Here is a 23,736-nt window from a genome sequence, read left to right as displayed (position 1 = left end):
AGGAATCCTCTCTTCTGGTTTGTGTCTCCAGATGGAATGTGAAGGGGAGGGAGTTGACTGATCCGGAACTGACCAAATGAAGTGAGGGGTGGGGTTTTGCTCGGGGACACTTTAAAAATATCGATCTGTGAGGAGATTTTTCAGATCCTGTCTATTATATCTTCTATCATCCATGTCTTAGTAAAAGTTCCTGCTTGGAGAATCTTGCCTCCAAGAGTCTTTCTTTCTTAAGATGTGGACTGGAGCGGGTTCTGACACGAAGACACCCACATCCCCCAAGGAAAATGACAGTTACCGTCCAGTGATTCTCCGGATGAGCAAGGAGTCAGCAATACTGAATTCGATGACTGAATCTAGTTTCTCTTTCCTCTTCACCATCAGCTCGTCCAGCTGTAAAATTGTGAAAAGGAGGCAGCCTAGTGAGCTAATCTGCACGGAAGCTCACCAAACCTCTTCTGGACCAAGGCAGTCCTGTGCAGCCAGCAAGCGGAGTCAAAGGCAGAGCACGTTCCCTCCTTGGCACTTCTGGCAGGACTAAGGCCCCCTCTCAGGACGTGCCTCCGTGAAGTACTGGCAACACACAGGGTGTCGCTTTGCACAGGGCACAAGTGCTGTCTGAGCCCAAGGAGAGCACTTACCATCTCTGCTTGTCGCACAGTGCGAGGGAACCCGTCCAAGAGGAAGCCATTTTTGCAGAGGGGGGTCTCAAGGTTCTTCTCAATCAGCTCTACCACCATCTCATCGCTCACCTAATAAAAAAGGAAGGGGAACCCGCAGGGTGCAGCAGCTGCTGGACCCACTCAAATCGACTAAAAAACTATGCTTGTGCTGATCCCGGCCTTTGTAGCCAGATTCTGTTCTCCACCCTTGGCCTTTTACAAAGATACCAAATTTCAAGATTCAAATCACTCAGGTTTTTGATTTAACTTCTACATGTGCAGACTATACAGTGTGTTTCTGTCCTGGACAGCAGCACTGAATAAACTGCCATTTTGCCCGCAGGGACTGAGCCCGTGCAGTAATGGCCCCATTCCCTAGAAAAGGGGCTCCAATGCCTCCCAGCTCAGCCCCACCTGAGAAGCTCTCCAGGAGGATGGACAGGCAGCTTCACTTCCCAAACCTGATCTAGTCCATCCAGCCACATCAGCAACACCTTCTAATGTTGATATAATGACATTTCTAAATGAAGGCCATAAATAAGGAACAGCCATTACAGGCTCCCTGCAAAACTCTGTAAGAAATGTTGCATTGATACATAATAAAAAGAAGGAAAAAAGCAAAATACCGGGTTTAAAAGCAAGAAATATTTATGACAGAGGTGATGTATGGAAGCAGATCCCCCTTCTGCTGATTTTTCCTTATAGCTCTACTACACCATCTACCTTGATAGATAGCCTTCATTTAGCAGCTACTCATTCAGTGACCACTTGAAATTAAGCAGCATTAAACGCAGAGACTGATGACCGGTGCCCGTAAGCTGCAGCTACTGCAGTGTCCCCATAATCAACGATTGTGCTTGGCAACAGCTCGCAGTTACGGTGGTTGCAGTGTCCTGCCACTTGCAACTTCCACTGCTGGCTTCCCTCAAAGTCAATTGGGAAGCCGGCAGGAGCTCGCAAATGTCAATCCTGTGATGTCAGGGCTGATGATGTCAACCAGAACTGAAGCTGTCCTAAGTTGGCACAGTCACATAATGCTATGCCTGGAATGGGGTTGCCAGTCCCAACCACAGTCATTAAACGAAGATAACCTGCACAGCAGGCCTTGGTGACTCTGAGCTCTAAATGTGGAAGGAAGTGTAGACAATAATATCACATTCCCAGAGCTAGGAAGGCTAAAAATAAATCACCCTTCCCTAAAAATGAAAAGGCAGTATAATTTGGATTTCAAGTTACACTCCATTTCCTTAATTACATTTTATGATTAGAGTAGTGAACTGGATCCTCTCCAGAGAAGGGCCACAGCTGATTTACAATCGCCTTGCTCAACCTGCCTGTTTGGGTGCAGCTTTGCAATGTTTAAGTCTGTAATTCAAAGAGCAACGGATACTACTAGAGCAGAGCAAGCCAGGATCACACCCCGCCCCTTTCTGGAATTGGATCTAATGGGATTCTGGTCCATTCAGAGGCATCTGCGGAAGCCAAGGTTTCCACGCATCCTGCCACTGTAAAATGAGGTCAAGATGCTCCTCCCTGCCCCCCATTGGCCTGTTATTTGGGGAACAATGTGACAGGACAGGAGAGGATGGTTTAAGTCAACTGCTGGGAATCTCAACATTCAGTAGACAGAGGAATTTTCTTTCTGAACCTTTGGAAAGCACGGCCCAAAAACTACCTCTTCTCACTCACCAGCTTCCCAGCGTCCATTGTCTCCTTCAACCTCTTCCCCAGCTCTGAGCCTGAAGCCACCATCGCCCTCAACATATCTCCCGTAGCCAGGTGGCACACACAGTACGTTTCAGCGAGATGAGGAGCCTGGACAAGAAAGAAGAGTCAGCAGTTCCCATGACGGTTATTATACAGGATTGCGGAGTGTGTGTGAATAGAACAAGTTCGAATCTGGGTCTTAGGTAGCTTTTTCAGGTCCATCATAACTTTGAACAATCACTAAGGAATCAGCTGTAAGTCAGAACTATCTGTACTTTCATCGTGCTTTATTTTTTTGTAGCAAATTATTGAACTAAAGAATATGTTTTTTGATTTAGTATGAGGAAATATAATTTCTTTTGCACCTTAACCATTTCATGTATCTTAAAAAGAAGAAAATACTAAGGAATACTTCATTATTCCTTTTCCACTAAAGATTTCCATTTTTATGGGCTATAGATTGGGGCTTTTCAACTGGTGGTACACGAGCACCAGGCTGGTGGTAAGCAGCGTCACCTTCCCCCTCCCCCCACATCGCGCCTATGCACCAGCCTTGCTGCGTCGACCCGCCGGGAGCTCTCCGTGGAGCCCATCAGCGGAGGTCAGGGCCTGCCGTACGCACCCATCAGCTGGCAAATCCATACGGCCGGCCCCGACCTCTGCTGATGGTCTCCAGTCCACAGAGAATTCCCGGCGGGTCAATGGCTTCCCGGCGGCAGCCCTGGCCAGTGAGGAGGCTGGGAGGGAGGTGGTGGCCCGGTTCTGGGGCTGCCAGGGCTTAAGCGCAAGGATCAGCGCCGCTTTGTAGCTGATCGGTGCTTCTAGGCTCCCTGCTCACACACACACAAGCAGTTACAGCTGAAGGCGTTTCAGCCTTCAACTACGGCTCCCAGTCCTCCAGCATTTGCAGAGAGAGAGAGACAGAGACAGAGAGGCACTCTCTCTCTCTTCATGCAAATTTGCCCCCTAGGAGGGCTGCTTAGTGGCCCTGTGCCCGTTCCTCTCCCATCGCCCTTTGCAGGACGTGAAGTGCCCGGGGAAGGAGCCGCGGAGGCAGGTGGATAGCGAGTTCCCTTTGAATAGTTCCCTCCAGGCTCTGCCCCCTAAACCGGGAGTGCCTGGTAGCAAGAGGAAATAATGGGGAAAGGAGACAAGGTGGGGAGGGGGAGTTGGACTCGTTGAAAGCACAATTGCTCGGAGAATGGAGGAGAAAAGAGAAGAAGTGACCCAAAAAACCTTAGGGAAGAACTGGGAAAACAAAAAGGTGACAAAAGAAGAAGCCCAGAACTGAGAACTTCTGAGAATCAACCGAGGTTGGTGGAAGAATAAAAAGAACTTCTTCAAATACGATCAAGCTAAAAGAAGAAAAAAAAGGAAGGAAGGAAAGAAGAAAGGTAGTGACAGTGGGAGAGAGGGAGGGAAGGAAGAAAGGAAGGGAAGAAGAAAGGTAGGGATATTTGTCCTTCAGAGTATAAACAGTAACATGCCTATTGAAAAGTTTTGTTTCCCTCCTGCCCATTCACAATAGTAACCCATGGATTTCCCCCCCACACACACACACACAGGCACCCTGCAACCTGAGGGAGGGAGGGACAAAGAAGGAAGGAAGGAAGGGAGGAAGGAAGTTGCTGGGAGAGAGGGAGGAAGGAGGGCACCCACCCCATTCCCCCCCTCTCCACCAGAGACCCATGGATTCCCCCCACAGAGGCACCCTGCAACCCGAGGGATGAGCTGCCCCCCCACACGCGGCCATTGACTTCGCTTGTCAAAAAGTTGCAAAAGGTGGTCACATGACCCTGGGACACTGGCCGTCATAAGTATGAATCAGTTGCCAAGCATCTGAATGTAAATCACATGACCCAGGGGATGCTGCAACAGTCCTGTGAAAAACGGTCATGTGACTTTTTCAGTGCTGTTGTAACTTCAAACAGTCACTAAGAGAATTGTTGTAAGTTGAGGACTACCCGTACTTTATCATTTTTTTCCTTTTGGTCAGGTTTTTGACACCTTGCTGGGCTACTGGTGGTACTCGGCCATTGCCTTATCCTAAAAGCGGTACAATGGGTGCTATAGATAATCCTCGGAGGAAATAAATATCAAAGGAAGCATAAAGCTTCCCTTGACCGTCAGCCAGGAGGTCCAACATCCACCTGTTCCAGCAGCAGAAGAGCCGCATTCAAAACGCTCGGAGGGCTAAGCCCGCCCTCCCCTTCCTGGTCCCTGGCCGCTCCGGGCAACGGCCTCTCCCGCCTCTCGGCCCCGCCCGGCCGGCCCAGCGCTCGGCCTGCTTGGCGCCCCGCGCTGCAAAGGGCTTCCCCGGGAGGGAGGGAGGGAGGGAGCGAGGCGCTGGCTTCGCCCAAAGGCCCCGGACTCCGGCCAGGGCAACCGCCGGCGGCCCAGCTGCAAGAAAACCTCCCGATCCGCCTTCTCACGCGAGGCGCCGCCGCCGTCCTGCTCCGCCGCCGGGCACTTCCACGCGCGGAATCCCGCGGCCAGCGGGGAGACCCTGCCCCGCCCGCCCGCCCCTCGCCCAGACGCGCCGGCAGAGCCCCCGGCCCACCTGAGTGCCCTTCCCCGCCCCGGGCGGCCCCAGGAGCACCGCCCGGACGCCCTTGCCGGCCCCGCGTCCCGCCGCCCCGCGCCCGCCTTCCGCGCTCGGAGCCATCGCGCCGCTCGCCCGGCCCTCCCGCGCCGCCCCCGCCCCGCGCGCCTGGCCATTGGGCCGACGGCCGTCCCTCAGGCGGCGCGTACGGCTTTCGCCCAGTCGCCTTATCGCGGCGGCGGGATCTCGCCTCTGATTGGGCGTCCCGCCTCAAAGGAGGCGTGGATGGTGGAGCTGCGCCTGCGCACTCTCTGGCAGGGAGTGCCTTTCACTCTGGGGCCGCGTGGCCGTTGATCGGGTGCTGCGATGTATTCCCGCGGAATGGGAATAAAAGGTTCTGCGGCTCCCCCGCCTGGTAATCGGAAGGTGGCGCTCGCGTGCTCCCTCCGGGCGGGTCTACCGGGCTCGGAAACGGATTCGGGCAACGTTTGGGAGGAATTCTGGGAGTTGAAGTCCTCTCAGAGTCGCTGACCTCGAGAAACGCTCTTCTACTCTACAGTGTACTGAATCCCTCGATCGGCACCTGTTGGAGCTCCACCTGGAGCTCCGCGAGTGGCTCAGCGCAGCGTGCTTCCTCAGTGAGCCGATCACTTGGACGCTCGGCCATGGTCGGCGTTCTGGCTGGAGACTTTTCCACCACAAGCAACACTCGTTGCCTCCGCTTCTGCTGCTCTTCCGTTCGCTGCATTTTAAAAGAATCCCCAACTTGTCCGTCTCCAGGCCAGAGCGCTTGCTCTGTGGAGTGAGAGTCGCCCCCTCAAGCCGCCTTTTCCCCCCCCCCGTTTGGCCTGCACTTCCAAAGCGCCTCCTCTGGGTGGCAGCCATCGCCCAGATCGCAGTGGGGAGAGGGGGTAACCCGTTGGTGCCCTCTAGGGATCAAACCCCAACATAACGGGTATTCCAGTTATGGAACTAAGATTTCTATTCTTAAGCAAGGAGGTTGTGAAATGAGTCATGCCCAAATTTTAAGACCTCTTTTGTCATACTCATTTAGTGAATCACTGTAGTTGCTAAGCTAATCAGGTGGCTGTTAACGTGAATCCAGCTTTCCCGTTGGCTGCTTGTTGGAATCTTGCGAATGGCGATCACGTGAGCCCGGGACTCTGCAACCATCGTAAATACACGCTGGCTGCCAAGAAGCTGAATTTCCATCACGGGACTATGGGAATGAAGCAATGGTTGTAAGTGTGAGGACCGGCCATAAGCCACTTTTTTCAGTGCTATTGTAACTCTGAACAGTTGCTAAACAAATGGTTATAAATCAAGGGCTACTTGTAGGAAAAATGTTTCTCCTGGCACATGTTCTGAGTGGGCCTTGGAAGTGTGCTCAGGAAAAGCCGTTCCCTGCCTGTACAGCCGTGTTTCCCAACCACCTTTGCAAGTTTAAGAAGTGTAGACTCTTCGCCAGGCTGGCTGGGGAATTCTGGGAGTTGAAGTTTGCATCTATCCAGAACAGGACCCCACCCCTCACACCAACCTGACTGACTCCTCACAGTTCTGGCAGTTGTGGTCCGCACAGCTTAAATTTGGTGAGACTGAGAAGCCCTGGCCTAAGCTACATCACATTAAATGAAAGGTGGCCTTTTTGTCCTTGCTCTAATTCTGCCATTCTCGTTAAGGTAGGATGTGGAAAAAGTCAGTTAATTTCTCAAGTTAGTGCAAAAAAACTGTGTGGGAGAGAGATATACTCAGAACATCTTACATTTTAAGGAGATACCTGGTTGATACTTAGGATGCTGGCAGCAACCCGTGTCAACCATTAGTGCCAGTCAATTTGAGTGTTCAGTTGACTGAGTTTCATGTTTAATGAATAAAAGTTATAATAGTAAAGTTGGAAGGGACCTTGGAGGTCATCTAGACCAACCCTCTGCTCAGGCAGGAAACCCTATACCATTTCGGACAAATGGCTGTCTAGTCTCTTCTTAAAAACTTCCAGTATTGGAGCAGTATTGGAGCATTCACAGCATTCACAGCTTCTGGAGGCAGGTTGCGTTCAGGAAGTTTCTCCTTAGTTCTAGGTTGCTTCTCTCTTTGTTTAGTTTCCATCCATTGCTTCTTGTCCTGCCTTCAGGTGCTTTGGAGAATAGCTTGACTCCCTCTACTTTGTGGCAGCCCCTGACTGCTATCATGTCAGCACTCATCCTTCTTTTCATTAAACTAGACATACCCAATTCCAGCAGCCATTCCTTATATGTTTTAGTTTCCAGTCCCCTAATCATCTTTGTTGCTCTTCTCTGTACCCTTTCTAGAGTCTCGACATCTTTTTTACATCGTGGTGACCAAAACTAGATGCAGTATTCCAAGTGTGGTCTTACCAAGGCATTGTAAAGTGGTATTAGTACTTCACTTGATCTTGATTCTATTCCTCTGTTAATACAGCCTAGCACTATGCTGGCTTTTTTTTTGGCAGCTGCAACACACTGCTGGCTCATATTTAAGTGATTGTCCACTAGGTAGGACTCTGAGATCCCTCTCACAGTTACTACTATTGAGCAAGGTACCCCCTATCCTATACCTGTACATTTGGTTTTTCTTGCCTAAATGTAGATCCTTACTTTTTTCACCATTGAATTTCATTTTGCTAGATAGCTCCCAGTGTTCAAGTCTGTCCAGATCCTCCTGTATCTTAAGCCTATCTTCTGGAGTGTTGGCTATTCCTGCCAGCTTGCTGTCGTCTGCAAATGTGATGAGTTCCCCATCTATCCCTTCGTCCAAATCATTGATGAAGATGTTGAAGAGCACTGGGCCCAGAACACTACACACTTCCCTCCATGTAGATGCAGTTTGAGAACCACACGCTGAATATGGCCGGTCAGCCAGCTAGGAATCCATCTGGTGGTGATGCTGTCTAACCCACATTTTTCTATCTTATCGAGTAGTAGGTTGTGATCTACTTTATCAAATGCCTTACTGAAGTCCAAGTAAATTATATCCACAGCATTCCTCTGATCCACTAATTTTGTCACTTGGTCAAAGAATGCAATAAGATTTGTCTGGCATGATCTGTTTTTGACAAACCCATGTTGGCTTTTAGTAATGACTTTGTTTACCTCTAGATGCTCGCTGATTCATTGTTTGATTTATCTTTTCCAGAATCTTCACAGGTATTGAGGTCAGGCTGATAGGTCTGTAATTTCCTGGATCCATTTTTTCCCCATTTTTGAAGATGGAAACTACATCAGCTCTTTTCCCGTCCTCTGGTAGTTCTCCAGTACTCCAGGATCTTTGAAAAATACAGTTCAGTGGTTCTGAGATCACATCTGCCAATTCCTTGAGAACCTTGAGGTGTAATCCATCTGGTCCTGGTGATTTGAACTCGTCTAAGCTGGTGCTCACTTACCATTTTCTTGCCTATCTTAACCTGTGTTTCTATTCTGTTTTTATGGCACTATTTTTGATAGCTTGGTCTGTTTTTTCCCTTTGTGTAAAGACAGATGCAAAAAATGAGTTAAATAGTTCTGCTTTCTCCCTGTTGCTTGTCACCTTCTTACCACTTTCACCCACTAATGGACCAATCATTTCCTTCACTTTTTTCTTGTTTTTTACATATTGAAAGAAGCCTTTTTTGTTATTGTTGACTTTGCTCGCAAGCCTTAGTTCATTTTGAGCCTTAGCTTTCCTCACTTCATCTTTGCAGGCTCAGGCTATTTGCTGATATTCTGACTTAGTTATGTGCCCCTCTTTCCTCTTTCCACTTTCTATACTTGTCCTTTTTATCTTTCAATTTGTCAGAGAGTTCTTTATGCAGCCATGCTGGTTTCTTTAGAGAGCTGTTATTTTTCCTCTTTGTTGGTATTGTGCTAGACTGGGCTTTTATTATCTCACTGTTCTATTGCTTGTGCTTCCATAATGTTGAATTCCAATATTGCATGATCACTTCCTCCCAAGGTTCCTGTGGCTTCAACACCTTCTATCATTTCATCTCTGTTAGTGAGAATTAGATCCAAAACGGCTAATCCCCTAGTAGTTCCTTTCTCTACTTTTTGGGAGAGAAAGTTGTCTGCTAGGTTTGTCAGGAATCTGTTTGATCTTCCACCTGGTGCAGAGTTTGTCTCCCAGTTGATGTCAGGATAGTTAAAATCCCCCATTACTATTGTGATGTGCTTCCTACATACCTTAGTTAGCTGTCTAGCAAAAAGTTCATCTATTTCCTGTTTGGTTGGGTGACCTATAGTATACACCTATGGCAATGTTATCCCCCACACACTTTTATATTGACCCAAATGCATTCAAGTTTACAGTTTTCATTATTGTTGTGCTCTATTTCTGTAGAGATGTAGTTATTTCTTATATACAGAGCAACTCCACCTCACTCTTTTATTTGGTCTGTTTCTTTTAAATAATATAAATCCCTCTAGCTGTGTGTTCCATTTGTGGGTTTCATCCAACCATGTTTCCGTAATTGCAACAATATCATATCTGCCCTCATTAACCTGAAGTTCTAGTTCACCCTGTTTGCTGTTCATACTCTGTGCATTGGTGTATAGACATCTGAGTTCTTTATGACTTGACCATGTGTTTACTTTCTACATAACCTGTGTGGTGCCTGAGTTCCCCTATTACACGGGTCGGCAACCCGCGGCTCCGGAGCCGCATGCAGCTCTTTAAGCCGTCTCATGCGGCTCCCAGGCCTCCTCTGCCATTCTGCAAAAAAGTCCCATTGAGAGAATGGGGCGGCGGAGGTTTGGAGAGCTGATGCCTTTTGGGGCCAAAAGAAATGCAAACGAAGGCAGCAGCTCTCCAAACGGGGCAACGGCGGTTTGGAGAGCTTGCACGCGCAGCTCTCCAAACCTCCTCCGCCCTGTTTCCAAGGCTGCCGGCTTCGTCCATGTTTGAGGAAGCCAGCAGATCTCCAAATGGCCGGCAGCGGTTTGGAGAGTTGCGCGCGCAGCTCTCCAAACCTCCTCCGCCCTGTTTCCAAGGCTGCCGGCTTCGTCCATGTTTGAGGAAGCCAGCAGATCTCCAAATGGCCGGCAGCGGTTTGGAGAGTTGCGCGCGCAGCTCTCCAAACCTCCTCCGCCCCGTTTCCAAGGCTGCCGGCTTCGTCCATGTTTGAGGAAGCCGGCAGATCTCCAAACGGCCGGTAGCGGTTTGGACTTTTTGGGCTAGCTAGCAGAAGAGAAGCCGGGCCCTTCCTCCTCGGGAGCCATGAGCAGGTGTGGGAAGTGGTGCAAGCGCGGCCTCGTGAAATTTGCCTGCACCCTCTTCAAACTCGTCACGGGCAGGCTTAGCAAAGGTAAAGGCGAGGAGTAAAGGTGATGTGGGAATGGCAGGCGGCAGAGGGAGGGAGGGAGGGAAAGGAGCGAGAAGACCAGCCGACACCATTCGCCAATCGTTGGGTTTAGGGAGCGGAAGGGTTCCCGGTTCCCTTCGGAGAGGGCGTTTGCTGTGCTTGTGGCGTTTTGCAGGCCGAGAAAGGTGTGCTAACTGTTTGTTGGGTCACTTCTGGGCGATCACGAGGGCCCTGGACGATGTGGGGATTTGCAGCAAAGCCTGGTAGGAAAAGGCTTCATCGGGACACGCTTTCCTGCTTAGGGGGCTTCCGAAGCTACGAATCGCCCTTTCCAGTTTGCAGCAGTAGTGGCAGCAGCTGGAAGGCGGTGTGAAAACCGGTCCGCGAACCTCTTGTTTCCTGGGGGGAAGAGTTGGAGCCTGTTGTTTTGTGCATGCGCGTGCATGCACACCCTTCTTTGCGGCTCCGAGCTTTTTCTTTTCTGAGGGAACCGGTTCCGAGTGGCTCTTTCACTGTTTTAGGTTGCCGGCCCTTGCCCTATTATCTTACTACCTATTTGGTTAGTGCACTTTGTGTGGCACTAGCTAATAGAAGCTTGATTTTGCTTGACAGCAAGGTTAGTATTTTTGTCCACACACACATCTATGTTACATGCATTGATAGCCCTATAATTTTTAGATTGCTGGGGACAGGGATGTTCTGTATCAATTAACTCACTGTCCCCGCTGTTTAGTTTAAATATTCCTCCAGAAAATCTGTGAATTTAATATTCCTCCAGAAAATCTGTGAATTTAGTCAGTCCCTTTCTTTGAAGGATGCAAACCATCTCTTTTGTACATTTTTTCATTGGACCAGCTACAGACATTGTGACTAATATATCCACTCCTTTAGCCACATATTGAATTGTGCTATACGCTGGCCTTTTCCATTTTGCTCCTTATATACTGGTAAAACCTCTGAAAAAGTAAGCCTACAGCCTATTGTGCTAAGTTGCTGCCCCAAGCTCTGGAAATCATTCTGCACAGAGAGTACATCTTTTTGGGACAGATCATTAGTGCCAAGATGTACAATAGCCTCCACATCACAGTCCTTGCTGGCATTCTTGATTATTTTAGAAATGCGCTTCTTGTCCCTACTGGCAGTAGCACCTGGAAGACACTTGACCTCTTTCAAAACCTCTGTGTCCTTTCCTAAATTTACATCCCTTATAATTGAATTATAATTGAATCACCAACCAGAATTCATCCCCTCATTTGCCCAGATCGCCCTGCCCCTCACGAACTTACTAAAAAGGAAGGGGGTATCCTCAGTAAAACCTAGCCAGCCACTAAAATGGACAATGGAATGCCAAGTGGCATTTGAGAGGTTAAAGAGACTCTTTTCTGCAGAACCAATACTGAGGCACCCAGACATGGATAAGCCCTTTGTAATACAGGCGGATGCAAGCGATGTGGCAGTGGGGGCTGTACTGTTACAAGAAAACGATGAAGGGATATTGCAACCCTGCGCATATATATCCAACAAACTCATCGAAACGGAACAGCGCTGGCCCGTGTGGGAGAAAGAGGCATACGGGATACGTTGGACATTACTTACGTGGCGCCAGTTCCTTGAAGGGAATAAAATTCCTTTTCAGGTGTGAACAGACCACAAAAATCTAGAAGCATTGAAAACACCCAGAAAATGCTTTACGCTCAAGCATTTGCCAGGGGGAAAGAACTTCATGGCAGATGCACTATCTCGCATGCCCCAATATAACAGCACACAAACCACCGATTCTAAACCACTTATGGCGGAATCACAACTGGCAGTGGCAGTAACTACCAGAGCCCAAGCTAAATTAAAACTGCAGCTGGGTAGCCAAATCGGAATTGAATTCCAGAAAACTTTGGAAACAGATGAATGTTTCCAGAAAGATAGACACGTGTGCACAATTAAGGACGGACTGCCTTGGGTGGGGGAAAAGTTATACATACCAACCACCCAGAGGGTCACATTCATGCAGCTTTGCCATGACACCAAGTCAGCAGGGCATTTTGGATTTGTAAAAACATTGTTGTTGTTGTTAGCTGCGAAGTCGTGTCCGACTCATCGCGACCCTATGGACAACATTCCTCCAGGCCTTCCTGTCTTCTACCATCTTCTGGAGTCCATTTAAGCTCACGCCTACTGCTTCAGTGACTCCATCCAGCCACCTCATTCTCTGTCGTCCCCTTCTTCTATTGCCCTCAATCTTTCCCAGCATTAGGCTCTTCTCCAGTGAGTCCTTCCTTCTCATTAGGTGGCCAAAGTATTTGAGTTTTAGCTTCAGGATCTGGCCTTCTAAAGAGCAGTCAGGATTGATCTCCTCTAGGACTGACTGGTTTGATCGCCTTGCAGTCCAAGGGACTCGCAGGAGTCTTCTCCAGCACCATAGTTCAAAGGCCTCAATTCTTTGGCGCTCAGCCTTTCTTATGGTCCAACTTTCACTGCCATACATTGCAACTGGGAAGACCATAGCCTTGACTATACGCACTTTTGTTGACAGGGTGATGTCTCTGCTTTTTAGTGTGCTGTCTAGATTTGCCATGGCTTTCCTTCCCAGGAGCAAGCGTCTTTTAATTTCTTGGCTACAGTCCCCATCTGCAGTGATCTTGGAGCCCAGGAAAACAAAATCTGTCACTACCTCCATTTCTTCTCCATCTATCTGCCAGGAATTGAGAGGGCCAGATGCCATGATCTTGGTTTTCTTAATGTTAAGTTTCAACCCAAGTTTTGCACTCTCCTTCTTCACCTGCAACAAGAGGCTCTTTAGTTCTTCTTCACTTTCTGCCATTAGAGTGGTATCATCTGCGTATCTTAGGTTGTTGATATTTCTTCCAGCAATCTTAATTCCAATTTTTGATTCATCTAGCCCTGCCTTTCTCATGATGTGCTCTGCATATAAGTTAAATAGGCAGGGCGACAGTATACAGCCTTGCCGGACTCCTTTCCCAATTTTGAACCAATCAGTGGTTCCGTGTCCAGTTCTCACTGTTGCTTCTTGACCCGCATATAGGTTTCTCAAGAGACAAATAAGATGGTCTGGTACTCCCATCTCTTTAAGAATTTGCCACAGTTTGTTATGATCCACACAATCAAAGGCTTTAGCATAGTCAATGAAGCAGAAGTAGATGTTTTTCTGGAACTCCTTATATACAGCCTTGCCGGACTCCTTTCCCAATTTTATTTATTTATTTATTTTTTTTTTATTGAAAAGTTTTACAATACAATTTTCCATTAAAAACCCCCATCCCCCTCCACCCTCCCCTCCCTACCTCCCCCCTACCTCTTCCCTCCCCCCTTACCTCCCCCCTTCCCCCCTCCCTCTTCCCTCCCCTACCTCCCCCCCACCCCCCTCCCCCCCCGGACTTCCCAGAGCTAAATACAAGGTATATATATATAAAAGCAATCATAAGCAACCATATACTAACAACCATAAATTCTAAAATCCATCACTCTCTAACTTATATAAGAACAAACAAAACTTAACATTATTAAATATATATAAAAAAAAAATAGGAAAAGAAAAGAAAAAACACGAAAGAAGACTTATTCGAATGCTAGATAAAACTTCTTAACCCTATACTTATTCTGGATAAACTCAATCCACTTTCTCCATTCCATAATATAACGTTCTTGCGAGTGATCTTTCAAATAAGCCGATATCTTCGCCATCTCTGCCAGGTCGGAAACCTTTAAAGTCCATTCTTCTATGGTCGGCAGCTCCTCTTTCTTCCAATATTGTCCTATCAAAAGTCTTGCTGCCGTGACTAAATTCAGCATCAACTTAGAGTCCACCACTGTAGCATCAACAATTATTCCCAACAAAAAAAATTGCGGACAAAACTTTATCCTCCTTTTAAAGATCTTCTGTATATTCCACCAGATTTTAATCCAAAAGGCCTTAACCTTTTTACATGTCCACCATATGTGAAAATATGTTGCATCTTCAACCCCGCACCTCCAACACTTAAGCTGATAATTCGGGTACATACTTGCAAGCTTTTTAGGATCTAAATGCCATCTATAAAACATCTTATAAAAATTCTCTCTTAAATTTTGAGCTTGAGTAAATTTCACATTCCTCACCCAGATCTTCTCCCACATGTCCATTGTAATAACTTCCTGGATATTTTGGGCCCATTTTATCATACAGTCCTTAACAAGCTCTGTTTCTGAATCAATCTCTATCAATGCAAGATATATCCGTTTAATGTGTGCAGGTCCCTGATTTCTAATTTGCTTTATCAAATTTTCATCAATCGTTGCAAATCCAATTTTCTGGTCTTCTTTCCACCTGGCCCGTAGCTGAGTATATTGAAACCATGTTTGAACAACCTTCTCTTCTCGCAAGAAGCTATATGATTTCAAACACCAAACATTCCTTTCCAAACTTAAAATTTCCTTGTAGGTAGTCTCATCGTGTTTGAAACCAGCATGTATATTTTCTATTGCGTGTTTTGGAATTGCCCACAATGGTATCTTACAACTTAGCTTATGTCTATACTTCTTCCAAACTCTCAGCAATGCCTGTCTTAAAATATGCGTCCTAAACACAGTACCTACCTTCTTATCATACAACAAATATGCATGCCAGCCAAACAACAAATCATGGCCCTCAAGATTTAATAACCTCGATTGCTTCAAATTGATCCAATCACTTATTCCTACTAATGCAGCAGCTTCATAATATAATTTAAAATTAGGCAATTTAAGGCCACCTCTCTCACGAATATCCTGCATAATCTTAAGTTTAACTCGTGGCTTTTTCCCTGCCCACACAAATTTATTGATACCACGCTGCCATTCCTCCAAATTAGAATCTTTCTTAAGAATCGGTATCATTTGGAATAAAAATAAAAATTTGGGCAGGACATTCATTTTCACTGCTGCAATCCGTCCCAACAAAGTCAATTGCAATTTTTGCCAACTCTCCAATTCTTTTTGAATTTTCCCCCACAATTTTTCATAATTATTTTTATATAGCTTTGTATTCGAGGGCGACAAAATTACCCCCAAATATTTAACCCTTTTAACAATCTCAAATCCAGTTAATCCTTCCAAGAAGGCCTTCTGTGAAACTGTCATGTTTCTAGCCAAAATTTTAGTTTTCTGTATGTTTACTTTAAATCCAGAAACCTTCCCATATTGTGTTATTATCTCTATCAGGTCCACAACAGAGTTCTCTGGCTGGGTCACTGTAACAACCAGATCATCTGCAAATGCTCTCAATCTATAGTCCTGATCTCCAACTTGTATCCCCTTAATTTTTTCCGAATTCCGAATCTTGTTCAATAATATCTCTAAAGTTAATACAAATAACAAGGGCGATAACGGACATCCTTGCCTTGTACCCTTCTCAATATTACATACTGCCGTCAGACTATTGTTAACTATGATTCGGGCAGTTTGCTTTTGATATAATGCCCTAATCGGCTGTAAGAAATTTTCCCCAAAATCCATTTTATCTAACATTCTCAACAGAAATTGCCAATTCAATTGATCAAAAGCCTTTTCAGCATCTAAAAAGATTAGCGCTGCAGAGATCTGGTTGTGCCTTTCCAAATACTCTAACACATCAACTATATGTCTAACATTATTTTTCATTTGCCTACCACTAATAAACCCCGTTTGATCCCCATGAATCACCTGTTGCAGAACCCTCATCAGTCTATTAGCCAAAACCTTAGCAAATATCTTATAATCTGTATTTAAAAGCGAAATCGGTCTGTAATTTTTAACTTGAGTAGCATCCTGATCTTCCTTCGGAATCAATGAGATAAAAGCTGTTCTCCAAGACGGTGGCACCTTTCCCCCCCTCTGGATTGTCTGGAACAGTTCCTTTAACGGTTTTATCATTTCAAATTGTAAATTTTTATAAAAAGCCGCAGACAAGCCATCTGTACCGGGCGCCTTATCAACCTTCAAATCCTTAATTGCTGTAAGGATTTCTTCTTCTGTGATCAGTTGGTTAATCCCCTCTCTTTGTGCTTGCGTAAGGACCGGAATATTAGCATTCTCCAAATATTTATCAATGTCTTTTACCTCAATTTCCTCTTTGGTATATAATTTCGAATAAAAATCCACAAAAGCATCCTTAATAAGATTCTGTTGAAACACGACCCTTCCTTTATATTCAATCTTGTCTATATTAGAGGCCCTTTGTTTCTTCCTCAGTCTATAGGCTAACCATCTGCCTGGTTTATTAGCGTTGCAAAAAGTATTATGCCTAGCAAACCGCAGATTGGTTGCCACTTGATCTGCCATTAATTTATCAAATTGTCCTCTTAACAGCCTAATAGCCTCTTTAATCTTCACGTCCCCTAGATTCAAAATCAAAGCCCTTTCTTTTTCCTTTATTTCATTCTCCAGTTCTTTCCTTCTGGTTTCCACTACACGTCTAGTAGATGTTTTTCTGGAACTCCTTATATACAGCCTTGCCGGACTCCTTTCCCAATTTTGAACCAATCAGTGGTTCCGTGTCCAGTTCTCACTGTTGCTTCTTGACCCGCATATAGGTTTCTCAAGAGACAAATAAGATGGTCTGGTACTCCCATCTCTTTAAGAATTTGCCACAGTTTGTTATGATCCACACAATCAAAGGCTTTAGCATAGTCAATGAAGCAGAAGTAGATGTTTTTCTGGAACTCCTTAGCTTTCTCCATGATCCAGCGTATGTTGGCAATTTGATCTCTAGTTCCTCTGCCTCTTTGAAATCCTGCCTGTACTTCTGGTAGTTCTCGATCCACATACTGCTGAAGTCTAGCTTGTAGGATTTTAAGCATGACTTTACTAGCATGAGAAATGAGTGCAATGGTGCGATAGTTTGAACATTCTTTGGCACTGCCTTTCTTTGGAATTGGAATGTAAACTGATCTTTTCCAATCCTGTGGCCACTGTTGAGTTTTCCAAATTTGCTGGCAAATTGAGTGTAGCACTTTTACTGCACTGTCTTTTAAGATTTTGAATAGCTCAGCTGGAATACTGTCACCTCCACTAGCTTTGTTGTTGCTCAGCTTTTCTAAGGCCCACTTCACTTCACATTCTAGGATGTCTGGCTCGAGGTCAGTGACCACCTCATTGTGATTATCTGGGACATTAGGCTCATTCTTGTATAGTTCTTCTGTGTAATTTTGCCACCTCTTCTTAATCTCTTCTGCCTCTGTTAGGTCCCTGCCATTTTGGTCCTTTATCATGCCCATTTTTACACTTCATTAAAAGGCAATTTTGGTGACCATCCATGAAAAAGGACATAGAAAGTTACGTGGCCAGCTGCCCAAAGTGCACAACTGCAAAGAGGTTGCAAGGGAAATCGCCCGGACTGTTACAAACAGTGGCAAATCCCTCAGCCCCCTGGAGGGAAATAGCCATGGATTTCATAGTGGAATTACCAGAAAGCAATGGGAATACTGTCATCTGGACGGTCACGGACTTGTTTTCCAAACAGGTGCACTTTATCCCTTGCCAAAAGATTCCCACCGCAAAAGCCTTAGCGAAACCTTTCATTCAGCGTATTTACAGATTGCATGGGGCACCACAGTGCATCATATCTGATAGGGGAGTGCAATTTACGTTGGCATTTTGGAAATAATTTTTATCCTTTTTAGGGACCACTCAGGGACTGACATCATCCTCAAGCGAACGGTCAATCTGAAAAATCTAACTCAGTACTTGAGCAATATTTTAGATGCTTTATTAATTTCCAGCAAATGAATTGGACGGACCTACTTCCTTTTGCAGAAGTTGCCTATAATAATGCAGTCCACTCCAGCACAGGTTACACTTCTTTTCAAATAGCTACCGGTCAAAGTTTCAACCCCATGCTAGAACTAACCCCAAACGAACCGGTAATCTCCTCACTGAAAGAATGGATAGAACAATTACAAAACACCTGGCCAATAGTTAGAAAAGCCCTAGACGAAGCTAGACAAGCATATAAAGCACAAGCAGATAAAAAAAGAATTGAACCCACAACACTCATTAGAGGTGAAATGGTATATTTGTCTACAAAATACCTAAAATCCTTACAACTGTAAAAAAACATGGACCAAAATACATCGGACCTTTTCCAATTAAAAGAATCATAAACTCAGTAACAGCAGAATTAGAATTACCCAAAAATCTTAGACAAATACATCCAATCTTTCACTGCAGTTTGGTGAAAAGAGAATAACAGTCATCATTACGGCCCAAAATCCCCACCACCACCACCTCCAATCATGGTTGAAGGAGAACGACACTTTGAACCAAAGGAAATCCTAGACTCTAGAACAGACATGTCAAACACAAGGCCCGGGGGCCAGATCCGGCCCGCGAGGTGGTTTCATGCGGCCCACAAAGCCATCCTGGAAACAGTGAGGGAACGGCCCCCACTGCCTTGGCCCTGGCCCAGAGACCCTCCTTCTGCCAGAGACCCTCAGATCTGTCCCACTTCTGCCCAGGCCCCCATAGGCACCCTTGATGCCAACGATGTAGAGCTGGCCACGCCCACCCAGTAGGCCATACGCACTCTAGCCACGCCCACCCTGGCCACACCCACCCGGCCCCCTGAGGGCAACCACAATGCTCATGCGGCCCTCAATGAAATTGAGTTTGACACCCCTGCTCTAGAAGATACCATGGGACAACTCAATATCTAGTAGCATGGAAACACCTCCCCTACTCACAAAATAAGTGGTTCCATAAATGTCATGTAAAAGCCCCGAAGCTTTTAAAGGCGTTTCATTCAAAGTATCCTAACAAGCCAGACTAACTTTTATACCTGTTTTGTTTTCTTTACAGGTGGATCTCTCTTATTTTTAAGGGGATCCGGATGTCAGAATCCAGTTAGATTTCATTTCTACCTATCTTCTCTGATTAAAAATCCAGCCCTTGCATTCTCCTGGATTCTGTCATACGAAAAAAGGGGAGGGGGAATGCATGGGGACTTTTGTTGCTTTCACTTCCTGTCTTCACTACAAAGTAACCTTTTGTTGATTCACTCTGGGTATACAATATAGCCATCTGCCTTTCATCCTATGCCTCTCTGAAGATCTTCCCTGTGCCAACAGTGAGGGAAAAGGGGAGGGGGGAAGATACAACACTTGGAGTCTGGGCAATAAAAAGATTGAATGATCGTGTCAATTGAGCCGGACTGAAATTATCTTCCCTGAAATAAACACCTAGAATTGCTGGTTTGGATCGCCTGGAAGAACTGTGGGTTGGGGGGGGGCTGTTCAGGGAACACTTTAAAACGTTGAATGATGGGGAGGGCTCCCCAGATCCAGTCTAGCATGCCTTCAGTTAATTTCTCTTAAAGATTCCTGTTGGAAGAAAATATTTCCAAGAGGTTTTTTTTTGTTTTTTTTAAATCCCATTTATATCCCGCCCTTCTCCGAAGACTCAGGGCGGCTTACAATCTAAGCACAAATCAATGTGCTTAGCAAGTTCCGTCTTCTAAAGATGTAAATTTAAGTGGGTCCTTACATTAATGCAGAAATGTATAAAAAATCCCTAAACTCTTTGTCTGGGCGCCTGCTATTACAGGAGGGTGGCAGTTGTCCAGCTGGCTATAAATAAATCCTCTTGCTGAGAGATCAATCCTGTTTGGCGTCCTTCCTTGGGGAGACCCCCGATCTGCAACTGCTTCTCCTGGGGAACTGCTATTTGGGGAACTGCTTCCACCCCCAAAGAACATCCTCAGCCCTTGTGGCCTCCCTCTTTCCAGCCTCTGGACCACCAGTTCAGCATCTCTCCAGGACACCTGCTTTCTTTCTTCCCACTCAGCCAATCGGATTGCTGGACTTGGTCACCATGGAGACTCTTGTGAGGAGAGACGCGCAGGGGGGGGGGAAATATATAAGGGACCAGCATCCACCCAGAGCTGAAGATTAGCTGGTGCTGCTTTGCATGGTGTAGGCTTTGGAGGAGGAGGAGGAGGAGGAGCCACTGCCGAAGCCTATATTTACTCTTGGGAGACCCATGGGCAAAATCCGTTTAAATGCTTTTTAAGGTGGGTGGAAGGGAGGAGAGGGGTCGAGTAGTAGGCCTGGGGGAGGGGTTGGGTTGTGGCTTAGGGAGCCTGCAGGGTCCTGATCCTCCCGCCTGTCTCCCACCTGCCCCTCTACAGAGACCTCGGATCCCCAGCAGCAACTGCGCCTCGGGGTGTTGCAGAAGCTCAGAGTTCACCGGAGAACCCCCCTGGCATTACACCTAGCCACCTGAGAAGGAGGAAGGCTTCGGGACGGTGAGGCCCCCCCGGGCAAGGAATTGGGGGTGCAGGGAGGGGTCAGGGAAGCATCCTGCCCCCCACAAAGCATGGAAAAAGGCCAGGAGCAATGGAAATCTGCTGCTCCCTTTTCTCTGACCCCCTTAAACGCTTTAATATGGGTTAACTGCCACCCGTCTTCTCCCTCTGACATGTGGGGATTTGCAGGAGAACCTGGGAGGGGAGGTGGATTTTGGCCTGCACTGGAGAGAATCTCACAAAAGCTCAATTTTTAAAAAAGAAATGCCATACTTATTTAAAGGACAGGAGAGATGCACACAAACAAATATAAACATGCACCTTCTCAGATAACTTTTATCCAAATTGTTATCCCATTTAACTCCCTACTAAGTTTTATTCTTCCAGGCTTGCTACGGGTGAGTGGGTGGGTGGATGGAGCGGGGATTTCCGCAAGCGACTAAGGCACGGGTCAGCAACCCACGGCTCCAGAGCCGCATGTTCAACCAATAAAAAGTTCAACCAATAAATTCAAACTTCTCATGGAAAAAAAAAACCTTGCAAAGCTTGAATTGATTGGTTGAAGTTCTTTGGTTTGCGGGACTTCCCACAAGCTGTTTGTGGGACTGCCCACAAACCTTTTGTTCCTCGGACTGTACATTGTGGCAGCGGAGGAAGAGACAGGAGGACTGCTGGAAAGGTGAGTGGGTCGGTCAGATGGGGCGTGCCAGGGAAGGGGAGTTCTGTGTGTGTGTCCTCTTCCTTTGGGCCAAAGACAGAGAGCACAGCGGCTACCACGCCGGCCTGGAGCACCTCCAGCATCTCTCAGCGAGTGCACTAGGCTGCCCCAACAGCAGCAGCCATCGCTGGAACGATTGCTCAGCCCTTGGGGCCCGCTGCTGCCATGGGGGCCGGCCCAGGAATTTGTTTCTGCAGGGGAGGCGGAGGCTGCCGTCGCACTCCGCAGCAGGAGTAGCAACGCCTGTCTGCCGGGAGGAAGAAACAGGAAGGCGGCGGCAGCAGGATGCCCGGCAGGCAGTACTTGGCAAGCGGGCATTGGCAATGCACCGGCAGCTCCCGCCCCTCCAAGTACCAGGCGGTGCTGCCCAGACACACCGCTGCTCCTGCCGCCAAAGCCGCGGAGCGTGGTGGATCTGCCGAGCCTGGAGCACCTCCAGTATCTGTGCAAGGGCAGTAAGCTGTTTCAACAGCAGCAGCCGCTACTGCCGCCAACCTTCCTGTTTCACCCAGCAGGCAGGGATTGCTACCCCTCCGCCAAAGCTGCGCAGGGGCTGCAACTTCCCTGGGCGAGGTGGCAGCGGTGTGTTTGGAGGAGGGAAGCCCAAGGAATTTGCAGCAGATGGGAAAAGGGCCGGACGGCTCTGCTGCGAAAAAGTGGGGTGGAAAGAGAGTCGGGTGAGATGGAAGCGGTGTGTTTGGAGGAGGGGAGCCGAAGGCAGCAGCTCCGCCAGCCTCTGCCACCCCCTTCCACTTCGGGCCAGGCAGCGGAGGGAAGGTGGCGGCAGAGGCTGGCGGAGCTTCTGCCTTCGCCTCCTCTTCCTTTGGGCTAAAGACAGCGAGCACAGCGGCTACCACACCGGCCTGGAGCACCTCCAGTGTGTCTCAGTGAGCGCACTAGGCTGCTCCAACAGCAGCCGCTGCCGTCGGAGCGATTGCTCAGCCCTTGGGGCTCGCTGCTGCCCTGGGGGATGGCTCGGGAATTTGTTTCTGCGGTGGAGGCGGAGGCTGACGGAGATGTGGCAGACCTCCAGTGTCTCTCGCCGCCACCTCCACCACTACTGTCGGCTTCTGCTACGGCCGAACCCAGGCAGCCTCCTCCACCCCCAGCAGTGGCATCCGGAGGTTCTCTGGTTTCATCGGAACCAAGCAGCAAGTGGAAAATTTAGCAGTAGCAGCACTACCGGGAGTGGTTTTAATCGGCCCCTTCATTGCCAAGTGTCCCCATGGAAGTCAATGGAGGCGCTGCGGCTGGCTTTCGAGTGAATGAGAGCGAGAGAGAAGCTTTTCCAAACAAAGCGTGAGTGAATGAGAGTGGAGGGGGCAGGGCAGGTGCATGTCTCGCCTTGGCTCCACTCTTTAGTCAAACCCTGTTCTGTGCATGTGCGCATGCACGTGCATGCACACACATTTTTTTGCGGCTCCCAGTTTTTCCTTTTGTGAGGGAACCGGTTCCGAGTGGCTCTTTCACTGTTTCAGGTTGCCGACCCTGGAGTAAGGGCTGGTCTGGGAACAGGATTTATTCTCTGAATGAACTTGACGAGATCTCTCAGTCTCAGAGGGTTTCCTCTGAGCTTTTTATTTCGACCCCAAACCACCCCAGTGATGCCCTCGACGTGATGTCCCGTTGCCTGGAGGCAGTTCGGGTCTGGATGGGGAGGAACAGACTTCAACTCAACCCCAACAAGACTGAGTGGCTGTGCATACCGGCATCCCGGGATATTCAGAACATTCCATCTCTTTCCATGGGGGGTGAACTATTACCCCCTGTAGATAGGGCTCGCAACTTGGGAGTCCTCCTAGATTCACGGCTCACTCTGGAAGACCATATAGTAGCTGTGACTAGGGGGGCCTTCGCCCAGGTTTGCCTGGTGCGCCAGTTGCGGCCCTATCTAGACCGGGATGCCTTATGTACAGTCACTCACACGCTCGTGACCTCTCGTCTGGACTACTGCAACGCTCTCTACATGGGGCTGCCCTTGAGGACCACTCGGAGGCTCCAACTGGTACAGAATGCAGCCGCGAGAGTTGTGTTGGGAGTCTCCCGATACTCCCATGTTACACCTCTGCTCTGTGAGCTGCATTGGTTACCAGTTGTCTTCCGGGTGAGATTCAAGGTACTGGTAATGGTGTTTAAGGCCCTACATGGCATGGGTCCGGAGTACCTTAGGGATCACCTGCTGCTGGCATCAACTTCCCTCCGCCCTGTGCGCTCCCACAGAGAGGGCCTCCTCAGGGTGCCACCGATCAGAGAATGTCGATTGGTGGCCCCCAGGGGGAGGTCCTTCTCTGTGGGCGCCCCGGAGCTATGGAATCGGTTGCCGGTTGAGCTCCGGATGGCACCCGACCTTCGCTCCTTCCGTCGCGATCTGAAGACACTCTTATTTGAACAAGCCGGCCTGGCCTGATGGGGGATGGGTTGTGTTTTTATTGTCATTTTTAATATATGTATTTACTGTTTTTAGTTGGGCATATGTTTAATTTTTTTAAAAACTTTCGTATTTTTGTATTTTTTATATATCTGCCCTGTTCACTGCCCTGGGTCCTTCGGGAGAAGGGCGGTATATAAATA

The 23,736-nt window shown here is 47.7% G+C and overlaps 1 protein-coding gene across 3 annotated transcripts in view; it reads right to left on the bottom strand.

Annotated features, from left to right (window-relative positions):
- AK2 (adenylate kinase 2) overlaps positions 1-23,736 on the bottom strand; it is a 54,330-nt gene that overhangs the window by 5,910 nt on the left and 24,684 nt on the right. For 2 of the 3 annotated variants that reach the window (XM_083369288.1, XM_083369287.1), the window contains exons 1-4: positions 4,927-5,063; positions 2,349-2,474; positions 639-749; positions 296-390 (exon numbers count right to left, since the gene is read on the bottom strand). In XM_083369288.1, coding sequence (XP_083225414.1) covers positions 296-390; positions 639-749; positions 2,349-2,474; positions 4,927-5,031 — 437 coding nt within the window. In that variant the 5' untranslated portion in view covers positions 5,032-5,063. Of the gene's footprint in view, positions 1-295; positions 391-638; positions 750-2,348; positions 2,475-4,926; positions 5,064-23,736 lie in introns of those variants that run through there. The other variant, XM_083369289.1, reaches the window with a different exon arrangement.

The sequence above is a fragment of the Vipera ursinii genome (genome assembly GCF_947247035.1).
Source record: "Vipera ursinii genome assembly, chromosome: 9".
Classification (NCBI taxonomy): domain Eukaryota; kingdom Metazoa; phylum Chordata; class Lepidosauria; order Squamata; family Viperidae; genus Vipera; species Vipera ursinii.
The sequence above is the reverse complement of the archived record's forward strand: the minus strand, read 5'-3'. Positions and strand labels throughout refer to the sequence as shown.